Source organism: Nerophis lumbriciformis, linkage group LG27 (assembly GCF_033978685.3).
Source record: "Nerophis lumbriciformis linkage group LG27, RoL_Nlum_v2.1, whole genome shotgun sequence".
NCBI lineage: Eukaryota > Metazoa > Chordata > Actinopteri > Syngnathiformes > Syngnathidae > Nerophis > Nerophis lumbriciformis.
Window position 1 is genome coordinate 29713679 of NC_084574.2, and position 22983 is coordinate 29736661.

Here is a 22983-nt window from a genome sequence, read left to right on the forward strand (position 1 = left end):
CCTGAAAATTACTGGCTTTTAATGGCCAAAGGTATAAATGTGTGTGTCCAAGTTAAAGGAAACAGCAGGCTGTCTTCTTTTAATAGATTTATTACAATCTTTGGCTGAGCCGGAAGGCAAAGCTCTCAATTTACCGGTCGATCTACGTTCCCATCCTCACCTATGGTCATGAGCTTTGGGTTATGACCGAAAGGACAAGATCACGGGTACAAGCGGCCGAAATGAGTTTCCTCCGCCGGGTGGCGGGGCTCTCCCTTAGAGATAGGGTGAGAAGCTCTGCCATCCGGGGGGAGCTCAAAGTAAAGCCGCTGCTCCTCCACATTGAGAGGAGCCAGATGAGGTGGTTCGGGCATCTGGTCAAGATGCCACCCGAGCGCCTCCCTAGGGAGGTGTTTAGGGCACGTCCGACCGGTAGGAGGCCACGGGGGAGACCCAGGACACGTTGGGAAGACTATGTCTCCCGGCTGGCCTGGGAACGCCTCGGGAACCCCCGGGAGGGGCATGTCTGTCACGTCAGACAGTCTTCATAGTAAGACAGACACCGAGTCTTTTCTATAGTCCTCCCTTTCGGCATTATGACAGCTGTGTTCTCTGACAATAAACAAATGGCTGCACCCACTTCAACTTGTCTAGTTCTAGGTGCCAGCAGGTGGGCAAACAGAGGACAACAAATGTTCACATCAAATGTATGAGAAGGTTAGACATAGACATAGTCTTATCTACTAAAGGTGTGTGTGTATTAAAACACGTGCACACTTGATCTACTCAGCTTGTGCGCAGTGGATTGTGTGTCTAAAATAAAGAGCGCAATCCATTTAGCGTGTCTGTCTTAATGAATATGGAGAATTCATTAGAATGCCCACAATTTTGTGAGGAGGATTGCAAATATAATAATTGATAACCTCTTGAAGCTCATCGAGAGAATGCCAAGAGTGTGTAAAGCAGTAATCAGAGCAAAGGGTGGCTATTTTGAAGAAACTAGAATATAAAACATGTTTTCAGTTATTTCACCTTTTTTTGTAAAGTACATAACTCCATGCGTGTTCATTCATAGTTTTGAAGCCTTCAGTGACAATCTACAATGTAAATAGTCATGAAAATAAAGAAAACGCATTGAAACAGAATTGGTGTCCAAACTTTTGGCCTGTACTGTATCGGTGGCTTATAGTCCGGTGCAGCTAATATATGGGGAAAGAAAATGTCCTATAAAATTTAGTGGGTGCGGGTTCTATACCGGTGCGCTCTAAAATCCGGTAATTATTATTATTATGGATTTTTTTCAGCACCTCTACTAACTACATATATGTCAATTATTAACAGCGAGATAAAGCTAAATATACTCTCAAACACACTATATTTTAATAGGCTCAAGTTAGATTTCAGTATATTAATAATCATGTTATTGTTATCAGTATCAAATTAGAGCCATTTATTTGGTTTCTAGTTTGATCTGCAGCAAACAAAGGATGGCCACTATTATCTCCACTGAGAGGGGGTTCTTGTAAATGTCAAGTCTCCTCCTGTAAATGGTCAGGTGTCCTGAATTGCTCACAATATGTATGGCCTTGTGCTTGTGCGGAGGCAAGTCCATTTATGTAAGTGCTTTCGCTTTTTTTTTTCTCCACTGAAATGTTAAATTCCACATCTTAGACACAGGCATGTGCAGTCCTGTGTTATCGCATAGACAACCACAAGCAAACTGGGAAACCATCTACGGATTCACAAATAATGGAGGACGTAAGGCTGCAGTAACAAAATGTCTGTTGGGATAGACAGTCCGGCAAAGGATAAGACGGCTGCATGATGAAAGATATATGGACTTATTTACTACTGCCGTGGCAAACCATTAACTGGAATGACTTAACCCAAAAAGTGAGCATATGCCATAAACTGCTGCCTAAAATGTGCATTGCATTAGCCTGTGTCATCAAGTTTTATTGGCAATGATGTAACCCCTTAAACCAAACAGAAGTCTTGTGTTGCCTTCACACATGGATGTACCACTTTTAATACAACACTGTTTGTGCTTGAGGACTATAAGTACTGTCCCCTCATTAAAGTCATTAATCAGGAGGCAGTAAAAGACATAGGCCACTGCTTAATGCTGCCCTCTAGTGATTACTGCTAATTAGTTGCAGCATTATGCAAACTATACACTATCGAGTAGCAAAATACATTCATATTTAGCTGAACTGCACCAATTTTGTCAAGAGGAGTGGTCAAAAATTCAACCAGATGCTTGTGGATGTCAACCAAAAGCGCCGTATTGCAGTGAAACTTGCCAAGGGACGTGTAACCAAATATTAACATTGCTGTATGTATACTTTTGACCCAGCAGATTTGGTCACATTTTCAGTAGACCCATAATAAAATTCATAATAGAACCAAACTTCATGAATGTGTTTTGTGACCAACAAGTATCTGCTCCAATCACTCTATCACAAAAAAATAAGAGTTGTAGAAATTATCGGACACTCAAGACAGCCATGACATTATGTTCTTTACACGCGTATGTAAACTTTTGACCACGACTGTAGATGGTATTTGGCTACTTTTTGCGCAGTAGGTCCTTAAAAACAGCAGAGTGCTCCTGTTGTATAGACAAGGCTATTTTTTACCCTGAAATTCCCAACTTTGACAAAATAAATAGACCAAAGTTAAAATGTCCACTGTAAAGGACACTGGTTCTCCAGAATACACAAAATATGAATAATTATGAATGAAGAAGTATGTCCCCTCAGTCCTTATCTTTGTGGAAATGTGGCCCCCACAATAATATATGTATATGGTTATATCATTCATGTTTACCCTCTGAGGGCAGTTGCAACTGCGATGTGGCCCTCAATGAATTTTTTTTTAAATATTTGACATTTATTATCATAAATAAAAGATACCCATTGTTTCCCTGCGGGTACTCCGGCTTCCTCCCACCTCCAAAGACATGCACCTGGGGATAGGTTGATTGGTAACACTATATCGGCCCTAGTGTGTGAATGTGAGTGTGAATGTTGTCTGTCTATCTGTGTAGGCCCTGCGATGAGGTGGCAACTCCAAGAGGGACAAGCGGTAGAAAACCTTCCCTAAATGGTGTCAATTCAAATTAGTGAATCAGCGCCATCGTGTGGCAAAGCAACAACAAATTTCCTTACAGCTGACTGAAATGTGAATAAAGAACTGACTCCAGAAAAGCTTCGATTTTCACAGCAGGATCAGCACCTTATCTCGACCACCTGTCATGACTACAAAATCCCCTCAAGCTGTGTCTTTCTCGCCCCATGAAGGATATTGGTCTAAAAAAAAGTCCAACTTCCTGTGACTGTCAGGACCACCCCTGGCCCCCTGGCCTTGGAACACTTCCTCTAATTGTGGCCTGGGGTCCCTCGGACCAGAAGGAAGCAACAGTATGGTTCATTATAACAAGAAAGTGTCCATTTACAGCTTTGTCTTAACAATAATTGGGACAGAATTTTGATTTTCCACAATGTTGGACACTATATTGCAGCTATCGATTATTTTAATAACTGACTAATATATCGATTAGTTTGTTTGATTAATGGAGTAATGGGATACACACTTTTTATAGGCCTCAATGTGTACTTATTAGGGGTGCGGAAAATCCTAAATCGATTAAACATTTTTACAATCCTATTTTTTCTTTTTTTTTTCCAGAATCAACTTTTTAAAAGACACTTTTTAAGCCATCTGTGGCCTACTTGCTGCAAATATAAGTCATTAGTCAAAAAGAGCTTTTGCAACCTATAACCTGTTTTGAAGAGGTTTTATCATCATTTTATACCAAACCATATACAGTGGGTAAGGTTGTATTTTTGCGTCATTCCTGTGAGAATCCTGCATGTGACTGAAGCATTAAGGAGTGGGACTATCCAGGACTAGGTGCTGTGTGGTCAAACAACCACCGGGTAGCATCTGTGAGCAGATAATACTGTATCATCTCTTTGTCTTTCAGATTTATCAGGCCTTATCAGGTCGGTAGTGCATTCCTCACTCACGTTTTAAGTGAGGAACGAGGCAAAGCTAACCTAGACTCACTGTATAGCGGGGATGGGTTTGAATCGAGAATTGATTCTGAATTGCATCGTCACCTCAAGAATCAAAGTATTGAGTCCTGAGTTGTTGTAAGATTCATTAATTAGACACCCCTATAATTTAAGGGGAAATAGTTGAAATCATCAAATTTTTGTATTGTTTTTTTTCTAATAAAAGCACATCATCCAGATTGAAATTGCACCTTATACATCGGATCAAGGCACCCACACACCACTGTTTTCTGTTGCATCGGCCATGTGGATCTGGTATTTTGTTGCGCCCTAAAAAGGGTTAATACCGTAAGTATTGTACCAATTACGCACCAGCTGTTTGATTGTACGTGCATCTCAGTTGTATTTTCAGTAACAAATTTAGAGGTGTTGAAATCGCTAATCAGTAGTTTATATTCATTCCATGCAGTTCACATATCATCCATTTTTATTGTACATTCACTAAATTAGCATATAAATAAAAGCTCTTTCTAACAGATTTAACCGATTTAATTGAATAATAGTTGCAGCCATAAACTACCGTTTCTACAATGTTATAATTTCCTAAGACTTTAGAGGCTTTTTTATAATGTCATACATATATACTATTTTAAAAATGATTTTTATTTTTTGTCAACATCTAATACATTTAGGGTGAATATTTGTTGTTCTTTATTTGGCCATAGATCTAGACAAGGAGAAGTGGGTGCAGCCATTTGCTTGTTTTTAGGAAGGGAGGACAATAACAGTTTAAATAAACAACACTTTTTTTCTGCTTGCCAATTCTAATAAATGCAGATCATCCACATTGCACTTTTTTGAAACTCTGCTCTGCCACACAAATGTAATCGAAATAATTGATTGTACAATATACACTGATGGGTCACTTCATTATATACACCCAGATTAAAACATTTTTGTTTACAAAAGATTAATAATGTTCACTTTAGACTGATTGACTCATTAGTAGTAGTAAGTATGGAAATTAATATTCAATGCATTCACCAAAAAAAAAAAAAACACTTGTTCTTGTGGCTTATGTCCATAAAGCTAATTTGTCTTTAAAAATGTGCACATTCAAGAGTGGCCCAGTCTAATCATCGTACATGGAAGTATAAAAAAAGTACAGTAACTATACATGGGCTTACATCAGACATTTAGTCCATAGTAACCAATTTGAAACCCACTTTAGTGGAACGTATTAGAATGTGAAACAGGTGGTTTTCCTGTCAAGACATATGTCTGCCTGGTGCATTATGTATGATCTGATACTGGAGCAGTGGACTAAATAACTTATCGACATAGTTAGTCTGGGCAGAGTACCCAGCTCTCAATATTCAATATGACGTTTGGTGGGGTCGACACAGGTCAGGAAACTTTTCACGCGGACGAAAGGTTTGACAGGTCAGTGAGAGAGACACTACTGGAGTTGAATAGGGGGCATTCAGAGCGAGAGGGAGATGGGAAGCACTGGCATGAACTCAGATGGATTTATAACCTCAATAAACTGCACCTGGACGGACTGTATTTAGAGAAAATTTCCACAGCAGCATGGAGGAGACTACCTGCTGTCGGGGCTTCTCGTGTTCAAACACAGCTTCTCCAAATGTGCAAAGACACATTTAGTGGAAATCCAAATAAATAAATGAAGTGAATTAAATTCTTACCTTTTTCTCAGCATCTTTGGCGCCTCCTTGTTTCTTCTCGTTTCCACTCCTTTCCCTGTCCCCAGCACCAAACAGCTTCTTGGCCCACTCATCTTTCTGAGCAACCAGCCGCTGAGTGTGGGTCTGGGCCTGCAAGGGAGGTACAGGCTGGCTCCCTCCAGGTGGCGGCAGGTGTTCCCCGGGGACCAGTGGGGCCCGGTAGCGGTCGGCAGGGATCTTACTCATGGGTGGAGGTAGGGTGCTGCAATTAGCTGATGACCACCCGTCGGTGGATTCGGCGTACGACTCCTGATCGCTGCTCAGACCCTGGAGTTGGTGGTGTTGCTGATGCCAGTCTCTCAGCACGTGGACTGGCAGCCAACGCTGAGGCTCCGCCCCTCCTCCGGCCCCCCTCTTGTCCCCGCCTCCGACAGCTCCTCCCCACTTCCCTTGTGAGTAGTGATTGGGGTGTGCACCTCGAACATGTCTAGCCGGGACATCAGGGTAGGCCAGCGGGAGGGGATGAGGCAGGTCAGCCAGGTACGGTTCATGGCGGTAGTGGCCATTTCTTATAGCGGGCGGAGGGGGAGGCGGGTGAGAGGCTGCAACTCCTAAGGTAGGGCTCCAGGCCTGCTGGGAGGAAGGTGGGCTGTCCCAGTGGCGTGGCCCGGAGACATGATTGTGGTTAGCTGACCCTCCAAGGTCAACTAACAGCACTCTGTTGCTCTTCTCCTCAGGTAAAAAGTTACCGATCCCGCTATCGCTGTTGCTGCTGGTGCTGTGGTTCTGTTGGGCATCGTTATCCGGATCGTGAAAGGCTCGGGCACGGACCCCCTCAATGTTGTCCCCCATGTCCCGGTAGAGAACAGACACAAAGTGAAGGAGGGGCTGAGAACTGGATGGGAATTCCAGACAGCCTCCAGTGTCTGGGTCAGGGGTGCATTCAAAGCCAAACCTTCTGGCTATGCCCAAATGCACCTGAGCAAAACAAGACAAGAACCACATTAAATATTTGCCAAACTATTATAATCCTCATACAGTGTTCGTTAATGATTATTTATAATTCAAATCATATATGATACAACAAAATCTGTATTACAATAATGTTTAGAATGTTGTGGATAGAACAGTATGACATTTGGCATTCACTCGCCTTCTCTTTTTTTTTTAAACTCTACTTTAAAATTCAGCTCGACGGATGTCATGTCTTCTGTGTCGCAATACATACTGTGTGGCATGGTAAAGAAATTACAGCCATCTAGTGGTGTCTATCTACATTAATTCATCCAAGCGAGGCCCATGTGTTTTATAGAGATCAGGCCAAATTGTAACATTATCTGGAAGCAGTTTGGCTGAGTCTGCTCTGAGTGATTGACTGCTTGAGTGCTTGAGACGGTCCAAAGTCTGCAACCGGACCTGATGTCACGTGTAGCAAGGAATCAAAATATGGTACAATTTGATAACCCTAACCCTAACCCAGATGCAGTGATGGGCAGTAACAAGCTACATGTAGCTAAGCTACGTAGCTTAACTACATTTTTCCGGTAGCTTGACAGTAGCTTAGCTACTTTTTAAACGAGTAGCTTTTCCTGTAGATTAGATACTTTTAGACCCATGTAGGTACGTAGCTTACATCAAAGCTACAAGCAACAAAGAGAGAAAATGGACTGCGAATACTGGCCAAAAAAATACATATAAAATACAATGACATGGATGAATGATAACGCCAATACCTACGGAGAAAATCCATGATGATTGGTTGGTGTTCGTATGATGAGTCATAATTGGCTAAGGTTAGGTCTAAACTAGAGATGTCCGATAATATCGGACTGCCGATATTATCGGCCGATAAATACTTTAAAATGTAATATCGGAAATTATCGGTATCGGTTTCAAAATTATCGGTATCGGTTTCAAAAAGTAAAATGTATGACTTTTTTAAAACGCCGCTGTGTACACGGACGTAGGGAGAAGTACAGAACACCAATTAACCTTAAAGGCACTACCTTTGCGTGCCGGCCCAGTCACATTATATCTACGGCTTTTCACAATGCAAGTCATACTTGGTCAACAGCCATACAGGTCACACTGAGGGTGGCCGTATAAACAACTTTAACACTGTTACAAACATGCGCCACACTGTGAACCTACACCAAACAAGAATGACAAACACATTTCGGGAGAACATCCGCACTGTAACACAACATAAACACAACAGAACAAATACCCACAACCCCTTGCAGCACTAACTCTTCCGAGACGCTACAATATACACCCCCCGCTACGCCCCCACACACACACACCTCAACCCCTCCCCCCCAACCACATCAACCTCCTCATGCTCTCTCAGGGAGAGTATGTCCCAAATTCCAAGCTGCTGTTTTGAGGCATGTTAAAAAAAATTATGCACTTTGTGACTTCAATAATAAATATGGCAGTGCCACGTTGGCATTTTTTTCCATTAATTGAGTTGATTTATTTTGGAAAACCTTGTTACATTGTTTAATGCATCCAGCGGGGCATCACAACAAAATTAGGCATAATAATGTGTTAATTCCACGACTGTATGTATCGGTATCGGTTGATATCGGAATTGGTTATTAAGAGTTGGACAATATCGGAATATCGGATATCAGCAAAAAAGCCATTACCGGACATCTCTATTCAGTACCCATCCCTACTCCTGATATCAACTATTTTCATGAAAGTTTTCATAAGCTAGTCAATGATAGTAAATTGAATAGAAATTGATTTCTAGAAAACATAATTCTTAATTAAGGTGAGAAAACAAACACTTCATGCATTCTCATTTATCAATTTGTATCTGTTGGTGAATGGCACACGGGTATATCTATAAAATATCAAATCACTGTGTCTCACCTGGTGGTGACACAGGTCAGGGTCCACAATGAACACGTGACAAGATGTCCTCAAACCGCCTTCATCATATCGTCCTCTGACGAAGTGACCGTCGTCTGTGGCCTGCATGGTGACCAGTCCGAAGAATCTCCGGTCATCGGGGCAACAGGCACTGAAGGCCAGTTTCTCTGCGGGATATGTGGCAAGGGTCTGCCCTCTGTCGCTGCACAGGCGCACACTGTCATGCAGGACCTGGCAAGACATGTGAGTTACAAACATTGAGTGTAACAAACTAGTCTGTTTGCCCACGTATCGCTCCTTAAAATCGAGTGCCCAAACAAAGAATCCCAAGCGTTGGTGAAGTGAAAAATGGATGAATAGAACATGTCTTTCTGATGACAAATTTCAGCCAGTGAATCCTTTAACCATCTTTATTATGTGTGTGGTTTGTTAATAGAACGTACGCAGAACGATGAATATGTACAGTATGTCTACTTTTGGAGCGGGATCAGTCAAGCACTGTGCTGTCCATGCGCTCTTCAAGTGATGAGGCGTTCAGGGGCACTGCTTTACTTCATTAAGTACGGCTGCAAAATAAGCCAAATAAAGTTCCAAGTTCCAACATTTTGATAAAGAAGGTCAGAAGCACTATTAATTCCAAGAAATAACTTGTAACAGAGTACAAAGTACATCATATATTAAAATCAAACATCCAATATAATGTATAATGAGTAGGAGTGTCCAAATACAACTTTTTCACTTCCGATACAAAACCGCTTTTGGAGCCTTGAGTATCGGCCTACAGCGGTAATAATCTGATACGAATCATAGAACACACTTTTATTATTTTATAGTGTAGAAAGTTAGAAAATGTTTGATCAAGTGAAACTACTCAGGGAACAATGATAGGTCTGAAAAACACTAATTTTATGACACATGTATGCTTTTAAAGTCAGGTGTTAATTTGTTTTTGGTCACACTAATTTGTTCACCGGACAAAATTCCCCTCTTGAATAGAGTAAAAACAAATCAACATGAGATATTTTTGCTTGTAATGAGCAAAAAAAAAAAATCACCCAATAGAACAAGTCAAATTTGTCTTGATAAGATTTCTTGAAATAAGACATTATTTCTAAGCTTTAAAAACTTAAAAGTGACCTTGAAATTAGCAATACAACTATACTTGTTAGTATTGCAAAGTTTTGTGTCTAATAACAAATTGATGTTTTTTTGTTTTGTTTTGTTTGTTTGTTTTATTGTTTTTTTATTGAGACAAAGATTATTTATGTATTTAATATTTATTTACTTACTATGTTATTTGTTTATTATTTATTTTTTCACTGTTGTTTTACAGAGAACAAGGAAATAGGATAAAATTGCTATGGTATGAAAAGGGTTAGGATTAAATAAGCTCAGCTTCTTCCTACTCCTTTTCGGACATGCTGTAATGAAACAATTGGAAATATGTGATTAACTACATTGTATTGTATGCATGTTTGAAATAAACTGAAACTGAACTGAACTGAAACTGAAATGTAGTATATTTTTCCTTAGAAGATCTATTACCTAAAAAAAAAAAAAAAAAAAAAAGAGTTCTCACTGAAACAATACTATTCAGGGGATTGTGACTTGTATTAAGTTTGTTTCATTGTTTTGACGAGAAAGTAGATGTATACACTTGGTTAGATTGTGAGATTTTCCAGTGTTGAATTAAAGTCCTTGTGACACAGGAAGATGAATAATGCGGACACGGTTGTTACTGGATACCTTCTACTAAGCTTCTACATTGGAGTCTTTGAATCTGTAAGTAATATGCAACTCAAAGTATTTGATACTTGTTTATATTGACAAATGTGGTATTTTAGACTGTAATATTGTTCAATTAAAGACACTTTTACATACAGTACAGGCCAAAAGTTTGGACACACCTTCTCAATCAATGCGTTTTCTTTATTTTCATGACTATTTACATTGTAGATTGTCACTGAAAGCATCAAAACTATGAATGAACACATGTGGAGTTAAAAACTTAACAAAAAATGAAATAACTGAAAACATGTTTTATATTCTAGTTTCTTCCAAATAGCCACCCTTTGCTCTATATACTGCTTTGCACACTCTTGGCATTCTCTTGATGAGCTTCGAGAGGTAGTAACCTGAAATGGTTTTCACTTCACAGGTGTGCTTGAAGCTCATCGGGAGAATGCCAAGAGTGTGCAAAGTAGTAATCAGAGCAAAGGGTGGCTATTTTGAAGAAACTAGAATACAAAACATGCTTTCAGTTATTTCACCTTTTTTTGTTAAGTACATAACTTCAAATGTGTTTATCCATAGTTTTGATGCCTTCAGTGACAATCTATAACGTAAATAGTCTTGAAAATAAAGAAAACCCATTGAATGAATGTATGTCCAAACGTTTGGCCTTTTATGTATATCTAGCTTGTGTGCTATTGTGTGCTTAGTTGTTGTGTAGCTGTTAGCATCTAGAAGCCAATAGCCTACCATGTTTACCGTTTGTAAATTACTTGACTAAAATACAAGAAAAGATCAAACTTCGTACTTATTGGAAGACATATAGGTGTTAACTGGCTGACCAGTTTTGCCCAACTAAAGAGGCTGCAGGATTGCTTGTATCGGAGCTTATATTGGATGCAAGACGCTATCATCTGAAATGTGTTTTCTTCTGATAGCGGACCGATATCCATATCAAATCTGGAGACCCCTAACAACAAGACTTTTTACCAACCTTCATGAGAACCAATGAATGGATCTTTTGTTCAGCCCGCAGACGTCTCATGCATCCTCTGATGGCTTGCAGGCTGTCACTCTCCAGGCTGGTGCCTGTAGAGGCCAACTCAATGGAGCCCAGGTAACCCACCATCATGCCCACGTTGACAATGTCCTGACTAGGCTCCAGGACCAAGTCACGCCCGTCACCTACGTCCATGTCTTGTTCCTCTTGATGATGAAGGTGGAGATGTTGGAAATCTGCGTCCACGAATACCGAGTCGTCATTTAGAACTTGGGCCATTTCCTCCTCAGAGAGCATGACGGGGTTGCTGTGCGAGCGGGAGGAGCTTCGATGAGCGGGAAACTCAGGATCGGAGGATGGGCGTGGTTTGGACAATGAGTTGTGTGTGGGTCGGTCCTTGTCGGAGCTGCTGGATGAATGGCTGGAATTCTCAAAGATCATGTTAAAAATTCCCCCCGACTGCAGCTCCGCCACCACCCTCTCTGCCCGGTTGATGCCGAGCTGCTTGGAATCCAGTTTGGGTTTGAACCAGGCACCATGAGGTCCACAACCGGCCCTCGTGCTGTTGTTGTTGTTGTTGACGCTGTTGTGGTAAAGGCCGTCCAACTCGTCGTCACTGGAGCATGAGTCCTGGTAAGGTGCGGCCATTGTGTTGCTGCTGTGGTGACGGCTACCTGAACTGCGTTGCTGGTGATGATGTCGCCTGTGGCGCTCTGCCTCGCCGATGACCAGCTTCAATACACCGGTGCAGCGTCCAATCAATTTGACAACATCTTCGTGGGACGCCTTGGAGACATTGATGTCATTGACAGTCAGGACATGGTCCCCTGAATGTAGACCCACAAAATCTGCAGGGCTGCCTTTTAGGACACAACTGAGCACACAAGGGTTTTGGCCTGAGAGCGTAAAACCGTACCCCGTCCTCCCTCGTGCCACTTCTACAGCACGGAGTCTCCTCTGCTGGGCACAGGGCGGTGGGGGAGACTGGGACCGGCTGGGCTCATTGCCCCCATGCGGACGTCTTTTTGGTAATGAATCCACTTGCTTGAACATTGCGCCAGAGGATTTTCTCTCATCTGTTTGCTCAAAACATTTCTGTCACTGACATGCAGGAGCACAGAGCATCCAGCCAGCAACTGTCTTCTAGTCAAAGAGTCCTGCCATCCAGTGGCAAATACAGCACAGGGGTGCAAGTTTGGACTCAGCTCTGGCAAACCTCTCTAAAGTCGACCCCTCCATGCTTCTCCATTTGATAGACTTATCCATCTGCGCAAAAGACCAAACAGAACTCTGTTACAATAGGTGCACCTTGAATTGCGCTAAACTCTGTAGTTTTTCAAAATTAGTGATGCACCAAATTTATAATTTTGGGCTGAAGTTGCATTTTCAGCACTTGACTTACAGACTTTTACCACCAACACTGCAGAAACCAGATGTTGGTATGACAGTACAGTAGGGAAGGGATTCATACGGCCCCATTCCCGGGTGAATGTCGCATGAGAGGATGAAGGCGTGGGTTAATCATTTTGCAATGCAGTCTGCTGAAAATCATGGAAAGCGCAACTCTACGTAGCAACTGACGCTGTGGTCGAAGTTGGAATTGCCACAAAACACATTGTGGGATATTTAAAGGGGAACTGCACTTTTTTGGAAGTAAAATCGTTCACAATTCTGATGAAAGACAAGACGACGGATGTATTTTTTTTATGCATTATATAACAACGTAAATAAAGTCTGCTTACAATGGAGCCAATGGGAGGTCCTATATTCCTCTTATAAAACCCAATAAATAATCATCCAAAAACCGCCAACAATACTCCATTTACATTTTGCGACATGAATATTAACCATGTATTAGTGATAATGTTATTATAAGCGCTAACGCACACAAACTATTTAGAACAGATCACTATGTGCTGCTCTGTTGACATCATCGGCAGCTGAGCTGCTTTCTCGCGTTGGTGCTTGTGGAAGTTTATTGTAGATCCTAAATAATGCCTCTCACCTTGATAGGATAAGGATGAGGACATTATCCGACAAGTTGGTACACTTTGACAGCCAGTTTAGACTTAGACTTCCTTTTTATTGTCATTCAAATTTGAACTTTACAGTACAGATAAGAACAAAATTTTGTTTCATTAGCTCATGGTAGTGCAGGATAAAAAAGCAATAAGGTGCATGTATAAATAAATAAATAGGTTACTGTACAGATACATATATTGCACTTTTTCATATGCATCCATGTTTATGGATGTATGTTATATTGTTTTTTTTATTCCAGCGAGTTAATCCATTTTGGGGGGAGTTGAGGGGATAATTATGATGCGTTCAAGAGTCTTACGGCCTGAGACCCGGTAATGGCAAGAAAGACACAAAAACACGCTTGGTTCCATCCCGCTTTTCTTCACAAGGATTATGAGTCATTCTTCATCCAAGCGGGAATATAACAAGATTTTATCAGTCGGCATGACAGCAGACATTGTACAGTAAGTGATGTTTTATTAAGTTTGTTGGCTCTGATGAAGTCTTTAGTAAGTAATAATCAGTGATGTTGAAAAAAAAAAAAAAGCAAACGCTGTGATGCGTTTTTTTAAATAAATGCGCCATGTACGCCTAAAATGATCAAAATATATAAATATTACATGTTATTATAAATGTGCCTGTTACTACATTACATATATACTTACAGCATTTATATTAAACCTTAATGGAGGTGTTTGGATGTTTTAAGGGATTTATAGGCAGAATATAGCCATAAGCTCCATTGTAAGCAGACTTTTTATCGCATTTATTTACTTGTTAGAATGCATTCAAAAAGAAAAACATATGTGTTCTTGTCTTACATAAGGATTGTGGCAAAATTCCCCCCAAAAAGTGCAGTTCCCCTTTAAAACTCCACTGCTGCCCGGTGGCTAAAATGGACAATGAACACCCCAATTTGTCACGTCTCATGTGTCAGGCAAACTGCAACGAATAGGAAGGGCCATAAGAATCCCCTTCGCACTCTATATACAAGCAAGGGACAAGAAGGGTATTAAGTCATTCGGGGTTACAAGACAAACCTACGCAATGGGGCACTCCACATAACAAACAACATGGTCATTTAGCATTTGTCATTAAAAACTACCGTGTAATAAAGCTGGCAAACTGTGCAATGAATATCATTGGTCCAAAAACTTTTACGGTAAATTGATAGGAACATTTAATAAAGTGTGAGACATTTTTTTAAAGGTTGATCTCGTCATTTATACGTATTTCGCAATATTTTGTGCGTGCAGAACTAGAATTACTATCTAAAAATGTTGTTTTGTTGAAGAGGTCATGTTATGATTATTTTCTACATTTAAAACACTTCCTTATGGTCTAAATTTGTGTTTTTTAACCATAGTGCCCAATGTTGGGCCGCAAGTGCCCCCATGGAGGAAGGCCCAACAATTTCTCAGCTGTGGTCCATATGGGTCGCAACGGGACTGAGTTGTAATACACTTTTCCACCACTGGTGGCAGTAATGACAATCTCAAACAAACAGAAGAAGTCTGAAGCTTAAGTCATTGAGAAGTTTTTTTAAGCGCAAAAATTATGACTAAAGTAGAGAAGCTGTATTTTCATTTGCACTTTAATTTTATTGACAGTTTACTAAAGAGACATACTAATTATTAATATTTATTATTAATTTAGTTAGAACTTATTTATTTTAGCAATGTGTGATTGAATATAAATTTGTTTTTCATCAGTTTTTATGAGTCCTTTCTTTTGCAGTATATTTGATTAGTATTTATTTTCTTAATCAGCCTGATAATATTATTTGTGATTAATACATGCTTTTATATAAATTGACAATGTTCATCCTGTAAAACTATAAGTAAGTTAGATATATATTTTGAATATGATTGAAATCACGAGTAAGATGATTAATTTAGTGTTAGTACTTGATTGAGCACTGGGTCCCCTCTGTAGTAGAAAAGTTGGGCGCAGAGATCAAAAAGTTTAATAAGCGCTGGTCTACATAAAATGTAATGGTGGTTCTTAGGTCAAAATGTTGCATGGATTATTTTTTACAGACCATTTTTAAACCTCTTTCTGACCGTCTCTTCAGGATGCACCGTTTAGTGGGCGGTCTTATGTACGCGCCTCCACTTTGACAGTATCCTTTCCCTGTCATCCATGTCGTAATTTTTTGAGTTGAACTCAAAGATCCAACACTTTTACTATATACACAAAATACCTATTCTTCTTAAATATTGTTCACAAATATGTCTAAATCTGTGTTAGTGAGCATTTCTTCTTTGCGAAGATAATCCAACCCACTTCACAGGTGTGGCATATCAAGATGCTGACTAAACAGCATGAATATTGCACAGGTGTGCCTTAGGCTGCCCACCATAAAAGGCCATTCTGAAATGTGCAGTTTTATCACACAGCACAATGCCACAGATGTCGCAAGTTTTAAAGAAAGCGTGCAGTTGGCATGCTGACTGCAGGAATGTCCATCAGAATTGTTGCTCGTGAATTGAACGTTTATTTCTCTACAATAAGCCGTCTCCGAAAGGCGTTTCAGAGAATTTGGCAGTACATCCAACCGGCCTCACAACCGCAGACCACGTGTAACCACAGTTCCTGACAATATCCCGCAATTCCGCACAGCCATTGAAAAGGAGTGGACCAACATTTCACAGGCCACAATCAACAACCTGAACAACTCTATGCGAAGGAGATGTGTTGCACTGTGTGAGGCAAATAGTGGTCACACCACATACTGACTGCTTTTCTGACCCCACCCCAACCCCCAATAATCCATCCATCCATCCATTTTCTACCGCTTATTTCCCTTCGAGGTCGCGGGGGGTGCTGGAGCCTATCTCAGCTACAATCGGGCGGAAGGCGGGGTACACCCTGGACAAGTCGCCACCTCATCGCAGGGCCAACACAGATAGACAGACAACATTCACACTCACATTCACACACTAGGGCCAATTTAGTGTTGCCAATCAACCTATCCCCAGGTGCATGTCTTTGGAGGTGGGAGGAAGCCGGAGTACCCGGAGGGAACCCACGCAGTCACGGGGAGAACATGCAAACTCCACACAGAAAGATCCCGAGGCCGGGATTGAACTCACGCCTACTCAGGACCTTCGTATTGTGAGGCAGACGCACTAACCCCTCTGCCACCGTGCACCCCCAATAATTGATCATTAAAAATAATTTATAATAAATAAATAATAATGATCATTTCAGAGTGGCCTTTTATTGTGGGCAGACTAAGGCATACCTGTGCATTAATCATGCTGTTTTATCAGCATCTTCATATGCCACATCTGTGAGGTGGGACGGATTATTTTGGCAAAGAAGAAGTGCTCACTAACACAGATTTAGACAGATTTGTGAACAATATTTGAGAGGAATAGGTCTGTTGTGTATATAGTAAAAGTTTTAGATATTTGAGTTGAATTTGTGAAAAATGGGAGCAAAAACAAAAGTGTTGCGTTATATATTTTTTCTAGTGTATAAATAATATGAATTTGAACAACAATAGAGATTTTAATACTATCGTTACATCGTGATATTGTATGTTGATGACACATTCTAGCTGGATCTTGCAAATATGACAGTGTCAAGCGTCTCAACACAATGCAGCATCCTTGCAAGCGACTAATGTCCCTTCATAGAGCCAAGCCACTTCCAAGTCAGCAATACTCGCCTCCATGGCAGCAAATTTCTTATAAGTATCATTACTGGAGGACTACAAGACAAGGAATAGCTAAACATGCTACGTCACACACCAGAGGAGCATACAAAAAAGCAAAGCAAACCCCTTAGATAGAGCTCTTGAATGTAAAGAAGGTATCGATACAAATATTGACAGTAATGATACTTAGTATCAGTTAATGGGCGATACCTCGGAAATTACATGTAATCAACAGTTTGATTACATGTAAAATCTTCCACTTCTTCTTTGTCTCATTTTGTCCACCAAACATTTTATGCTGAGCATGAATGCACAAAGGTGAGCTTTGTTGATGTTATTGACTTGTTGGAGTGCTAGCATATTTGGTCAGTGCATGACTGCAAACTCAATGCTACCATGCTATTTAGGCTAGCTGTATGTACATATTGCATCATATTGCCTCTTTTGTAGGTATATTTGAGCTCATTTAATATCCTTTACTTTTATCGTCTTTGTACATAATTTAGTTTTGCATGTCTCATGACATTATCTGTATGTAATATTGGCTGAATATTACATACAGCAGGGATGTCCATACAGCATTACCGGTACCAAAACTATTTTGATACTTTTCGGTACTTTTTGATACTTTTCGATACTTTTCTAAATAGAGGGGACCCCAAAAAATTGCATTATTGGCTTTTATAAAATTGATTTAATTTGATTATTTTAACAAAAAATCTTACGATACATTAAACATATGTTTCTTTTTGCAAGTTTGTCCTTAAATATAATAGTGAACAAACAAGACAACTTGTCTTTTATTAGTAAGTAAACAAACAAAGGCTCCTAATTTAGTCTGCTGACATATGCAGTAACATATTGTGTCATTTTCCATTATATTATTTTGTCAAAAGTATTAAGGGTAGAAAGCGGTAGAAAATGAATTATCAATCTACTTGTTCATTTACTGTTAATATCTGCTTACTTTCTCTTTTAACATGTTCTATCTACACTTCTGTTAAAATGTAATGATCACTTATTCTTCTGTTGTTTGATACTTTAAATTAGTTTTGGATGATACCACAAATTTGGATATCAATCTGATACCAAGTAGTTACAGGATCATACATTGGTCATATTCAAAGTCCCCATGTGTCCAGGGACATATTTCCTGAGTTTATAAACATAATATGAATTTTAAAAAAATTCAAGAAGATGTTGTGATGCCAAAAAATATTGACGTAATCATAGTAGTATCGACCAGATACGCTCCTGTACTTGGTATCATTACAGTGGATGTCGGGTGTAGATCCACCAATGGCGTTTGTTTACATTTTGACTCCGGTGAGCTACAGTGTGTAGTGAAGCATGTTTAGCTATTCCTCGTCCTGCAGTTATGATACTTGTAAGAAATGTACTTTATTCGTCGCCATGGAGGCGAGGATTAGTGATTTAGAAGTATCTAAAACACTGCCAACTGGGGCTGGACTTTAGCCGTTAGCTAGCTAGCCATGTCTTAAAGCACCTCTTCCGGTGGGCGTTTCAGTGTTATAACTTCACCTTTATCTTTAGTTTTTAAGCCAAAATGCGTCCATTTTCCCTTTTCTGTCTACACACTGTGTCTGCTTGTAAGTACTCTGTGATTGTGCACTGCCGAACATGCTCCTCTGCTCGTAAACCAGCAATGACACGACGTGAAGACGACGGGGGCGCGGCGGACCGGTACTTTTTAGAGGCGGTATAGTACAGAATATGATTCATTAGTATCGCGGTACTATACTAATTCCGGTACACTATACAACCCTACAAACTATTAGCAATAAATACTTGAAATTTCACTTTTGGAAAGGGAACATTCTTGGTAGAGATGCGCGGTTTGCGGGCACAACCGCGGAGTCCGCGGATTATCCGCGGATCGGGCGGATGAAATTAAAAAAAAAATTAGATTTTATCCGCGGGTCGGGTCGGGTCGGGTGGTTAAAAAAAAATTAGATTTTAAATAGATTCAGGCGGGTGGCAGTTAAACCAATTCGGAAATATATATACATAGTTAAATGTTGTTACCCACATACGAAAAACGAGCAGGCACCTGCTGCATATGACACAACAGAAGAAAAAAAAAAAAAGAGATGGACACTTTTACGGAGCGGAGAAGTGACGCCTCGCCGGGGTCCGGTACCGAGGCCCCTTCCCCCGAGAGGGCCCCACCGGGAGCCGTAGCTGAGGCGATCCGCGAGAAGGGCCCGACGCAGTCCAGGGTCACCACCGCGCCCACCGCACCGACACCCCGCCTCGTCCGCCTTCGCCGCGGCCGGCGTCACGCGCAGCAGGTAAGCAGCTTACCTGCCCGCCACCCCCGTGGCCGGGGGGCTCGTAACAGGGGTCACTCCGCGCGCTCCGCCCGCGCAGCTTACCTGCCCGCCACCCCTGTTGCCGGGGGCGCGTAACAGGGGTCACTCCGCGCGCAGTGCGCTCACGAAAGGGGTGGGGCTCACCCTGGTTGATATAGACAGCAGCTAGGACGGTGGCCATGGAAGTTGGAACCCGCTAAGGAGTGTGTAACAACCCACCTGCCGAATCAACTAGCCCTGAAAATGGATGGCGCTGGAGAGTCGGGCCCATATACCCGGCCGTCGCCTGCAGCGAGACGCGCTTGGAGGTGCGCTCAGCGCGGCTCCCATATGATTGCGCACTGGTGTGCGTCTGGGTCGTGACAGCGTGGCACGCGAATGTCTGTGCTGCATTGGATCAGTCTCCTTTCTTTAACAGGCAAAAGCTTTATAACCTCACTAATGCCTTGCATCGTCTATATTAGATATATAACAATGGGCGGATGCGGGCGGATGCGGTTCTGATCAAATGTTAGATCGGGTGGATTGCGGATGGTTGACGACTTTCTGATGCGGTTGCGGATGAAATAATTGCCTATCCGCGCATCTCTAATTCTTGGAAGTGTACTGCACCTAACCTATCCTTAAAATAATGAAAATACACAGTTATAAAAAAACAAAACTGTAGACAGGAGGTTGGCTAGATATACATAAACCAGGGATGTCCAAACGTATTTCCCCCCTAACCCCTCCACATCCCACACCCCGGATTGTAAATAATGTAATTAATTCAATGTATATACTCTGATGATGATTATCTTGTGTGATGACTGTATTATGATGATAGTATATATTTGTATCATGAATCAATTTAAGTGGACCCCGACTTAAACAAGTTGAAAAACTTATTCGGGTGTCACCATTTAGTGGTCAATTGTACGGAATATGTACTTCACTGTGCAATCTACTAATAAAAGTCTCAATCAATCAACCAATCACTCAATCAATCAATCAATCCACCAAGGGCCACATACTGAAACATTTAAGCATGCTATGGCCACTTTGTTACATTTTCAACATTAAAGATGCTTAAACCAATTTAAAGTACATCAATAAAAGATAAGGTTTTTAAAGAAAACATGTTATCTGAGCTTTTGTGTTATAAATGGCAAAGTAAATAGAGTAATTGTTACCGTATGTCTAATAACCGTCATTAACAACAAATTAATTTAATTTTCAGAACATATTGAGGGCCAATAAAAAGCTAACCATGCGCCGAAAATAGCCCTCTGGCTACATTTTGATTGAGGGCCAATAAAAAACTAACCATGAGCCGAAAATTGCCCTCGGGCTGCGTTTTGATAAGGAGTCCCCGACATAATCACACCAAATGTTGTAAAGGTGCCAGCAAAGACGTTCTCTCCAATAGAAAGCATGTTTACACAGCAGGCATATTTGCAGGTAAGGTACATCTTGTACACAGACTTGTATTACCAACTTAACCAATCTGACTTTTAAAAGGTAATTTAATTGTTTTCAACGCAGCGTTTAGAGGTCTTAATGATAAATACGATTGTATACAAGAGCTTAGCGGTTCACATGCCAGTATGCTAACGACATTTTGTTCGCAGATACAAACTTGCGAAAATAACACGCGTTCTTCTCTGTTTATAATTTTTTTTAAGTTAAAAAGTTGTTTTTCACCAAACGTGCACTCACCCTTGCTTACAGTTTAGCCCCGCCCCCCAAACGTACAGTACGCATAGAATGTAACGTTGGCAACGGCGGCGTACACAGACTTTAACGAGCTGCCATTGGTTGACGGAGATGTCACTCAAAACACGAACAGTTAGGCGGAGAGCTTGACTCAAGTTCGAGTGAGAAATCACAAATAAAAGTACCAACTCGAGTTAAATATAGCTGAGTCATCTTATTTTATACGCCTATAACATCATGTAGTGTGCGTTTTGTTTTGGCCAAAGCAGGCAACAAGCAAGAAACGAAAAGTTGTGAGGCTATCAGACAGTACATGTCAAAGGTAGATGCTGTTTTTTTTTTTTTTTTAATGACACATAAGCGACAAAAAGACGTCGTTGGTGTGTTCGCTAGCTAAGAGCTAATGACTTACTTGCTTCATGGCGGCTCCCAGACACCGTCCACAGTTTGGTAGCTAAGGCCAGTTGGGGGTAACTCATGGCCGGTGGGTAAACAAAAGAAAAGACTGTACCATCTGGCCAAGTAGCCTTACGAGGAGGAGGACTGGGGGAGAGGAGGAGGAGGGACTGGACGAGGAGGAAAGATTGAACTTCACCAATAATAATAATGCATGGTCATAATCCCTAACAGCATCTCTTATCAGTGTGTACCAAGTCGTTAAAAACAAATCAAAACAGCAAAAAAAGCAACTTTCACCTGCATAGTATAAAGTAGGGAAAAATGTTAGATGTACAGCATTTTTTTCTCTATAAAAATACTTGTCTTTGTCAGATAAATATTTAAAGTTGAAAAGTTAAAGTACCAATGATTGTCACACACACACTAGGTGTGGTGAAATTAACCTCTGCATATGACCCATCCCCTTGTTCCACCCCCTGGGAGGGGAGGGGAGTAGTGAGCAGCAGCGGTGGCCGCGCCCGGCAATCACTTTGGTGATCTAACCCCCAATTCCAACCCTTGATGCTGAGTGCTAGTGATGGGTTGATGAGGCGTCACGAAGCGTTTCGACACATTGCAAAACTGTATTGATACTGTGTCGACACTGTGTCACTAAATACTGACATCTGCTGGACATTAAAAATCCCTACAGGCAACCTATAGACCGACTCAACTGACACTGATTTTATGACCTCGTATATACAATATTATAAGCCAAGTCATTGTATTTCATTTAGGATTATTTCATATCTTCATTTAAATAAAAAAATATTTTTATCTTTTTTAGATAAATAATGTGAACATGTATCATAACATGGAAATCTAAGAGAAAGTGTTGTGAATGAGGATGCTTGTGGACTGGGAATTTTTGTATTTTTTTTTTTTTACACATTTTTATTCCAAAAAAACAGTTTTTCCAACGTATTCAATTTTAAACGATTTCTCTTCTTGGTTAGTATTTCTCCGGCTGTAGAAAAGACCCGCTGACAGGGCACAGAGGAGGCGTCAGTGCGACACAGTTCGCGTATCGTTCACGTGACCGAAACAGCTCATGATTGGTCACGTGACTTTCTAAAAGCGGTACGCGCACCAACACAGGGTTTTGCTCTATGAGCTCGACGCATGCACCGATGCATCGGTGTTGCCGGACCCATCACTAGTACCAATGATTGTCACACACACACTAGGTGTGGTGAAATTAGCCTCTGTATTTGACCCATCCCCTTGTTCCACCCCCTGGGAGGTGAGGGGAGCAGTGAGCAGCAGCGGTGGCTGCGCCCGGGAATCATTTTGGTGATTTAACCCCCAATTCCAACCCTTGATGTGGAGTGCCAAGCAGGGAGGTAATGGGTCCCATTTTTATAGTCTTTGGTATGACCTCGGGCGGACACTCTAACCACAAGGCCACTCAGCAAGTTTACTTATTTATTTAGCAGGATAAATGTTCAACTGTAGGTTAACATGTCTATGTTAAATCAAACTCCATCCATACAGTAAGGATCAATTAAAGGAACGTACAAAATACACAGAAGAAACA

At 41.0% G+C, this 22983-nt stretch overlaps 1 protein-coding gene across 4 annotated transcripts in view; it reads right to left on the minus strand.

The window, feature by feature from the left end:
- Positions 1–22983, minus strand: part of rgs12b (regulator of G protein signaling 12b) — a 137566-nt gene that overhangs the window by 108456 nt on the left and 6127 nt on the right. Inside the window, exons 1-4 of one of the 4 annotated variants that reach the window (XM_061988200.2) lie at positions 21421–21643; positions 11289–12560; positions 8564–8794; positions 5705–6661 (exon numbers count right to left, since the gene is read on the minus strand). In XM_061988200.2, the coding sequence (XP_061844184.1) occupies positions 5705–6661; positions 8564–8794; positions 11289–12347 (2247 nt within the window). In that variant the 5' untranslated portion in view covers positions 12348–12560; positions 21421–21643. Of the gene's footprint in view, positions 1–5704; positions 6662–8563; positions 8795–11288; positions 12561–21420; positions 21645–22983 lie in introns of those variants that run through there. The other 3 variants (XM_061988202.1, XM_061988203.2, XM_061988201.2) reach the window with 3 other exon arrangements.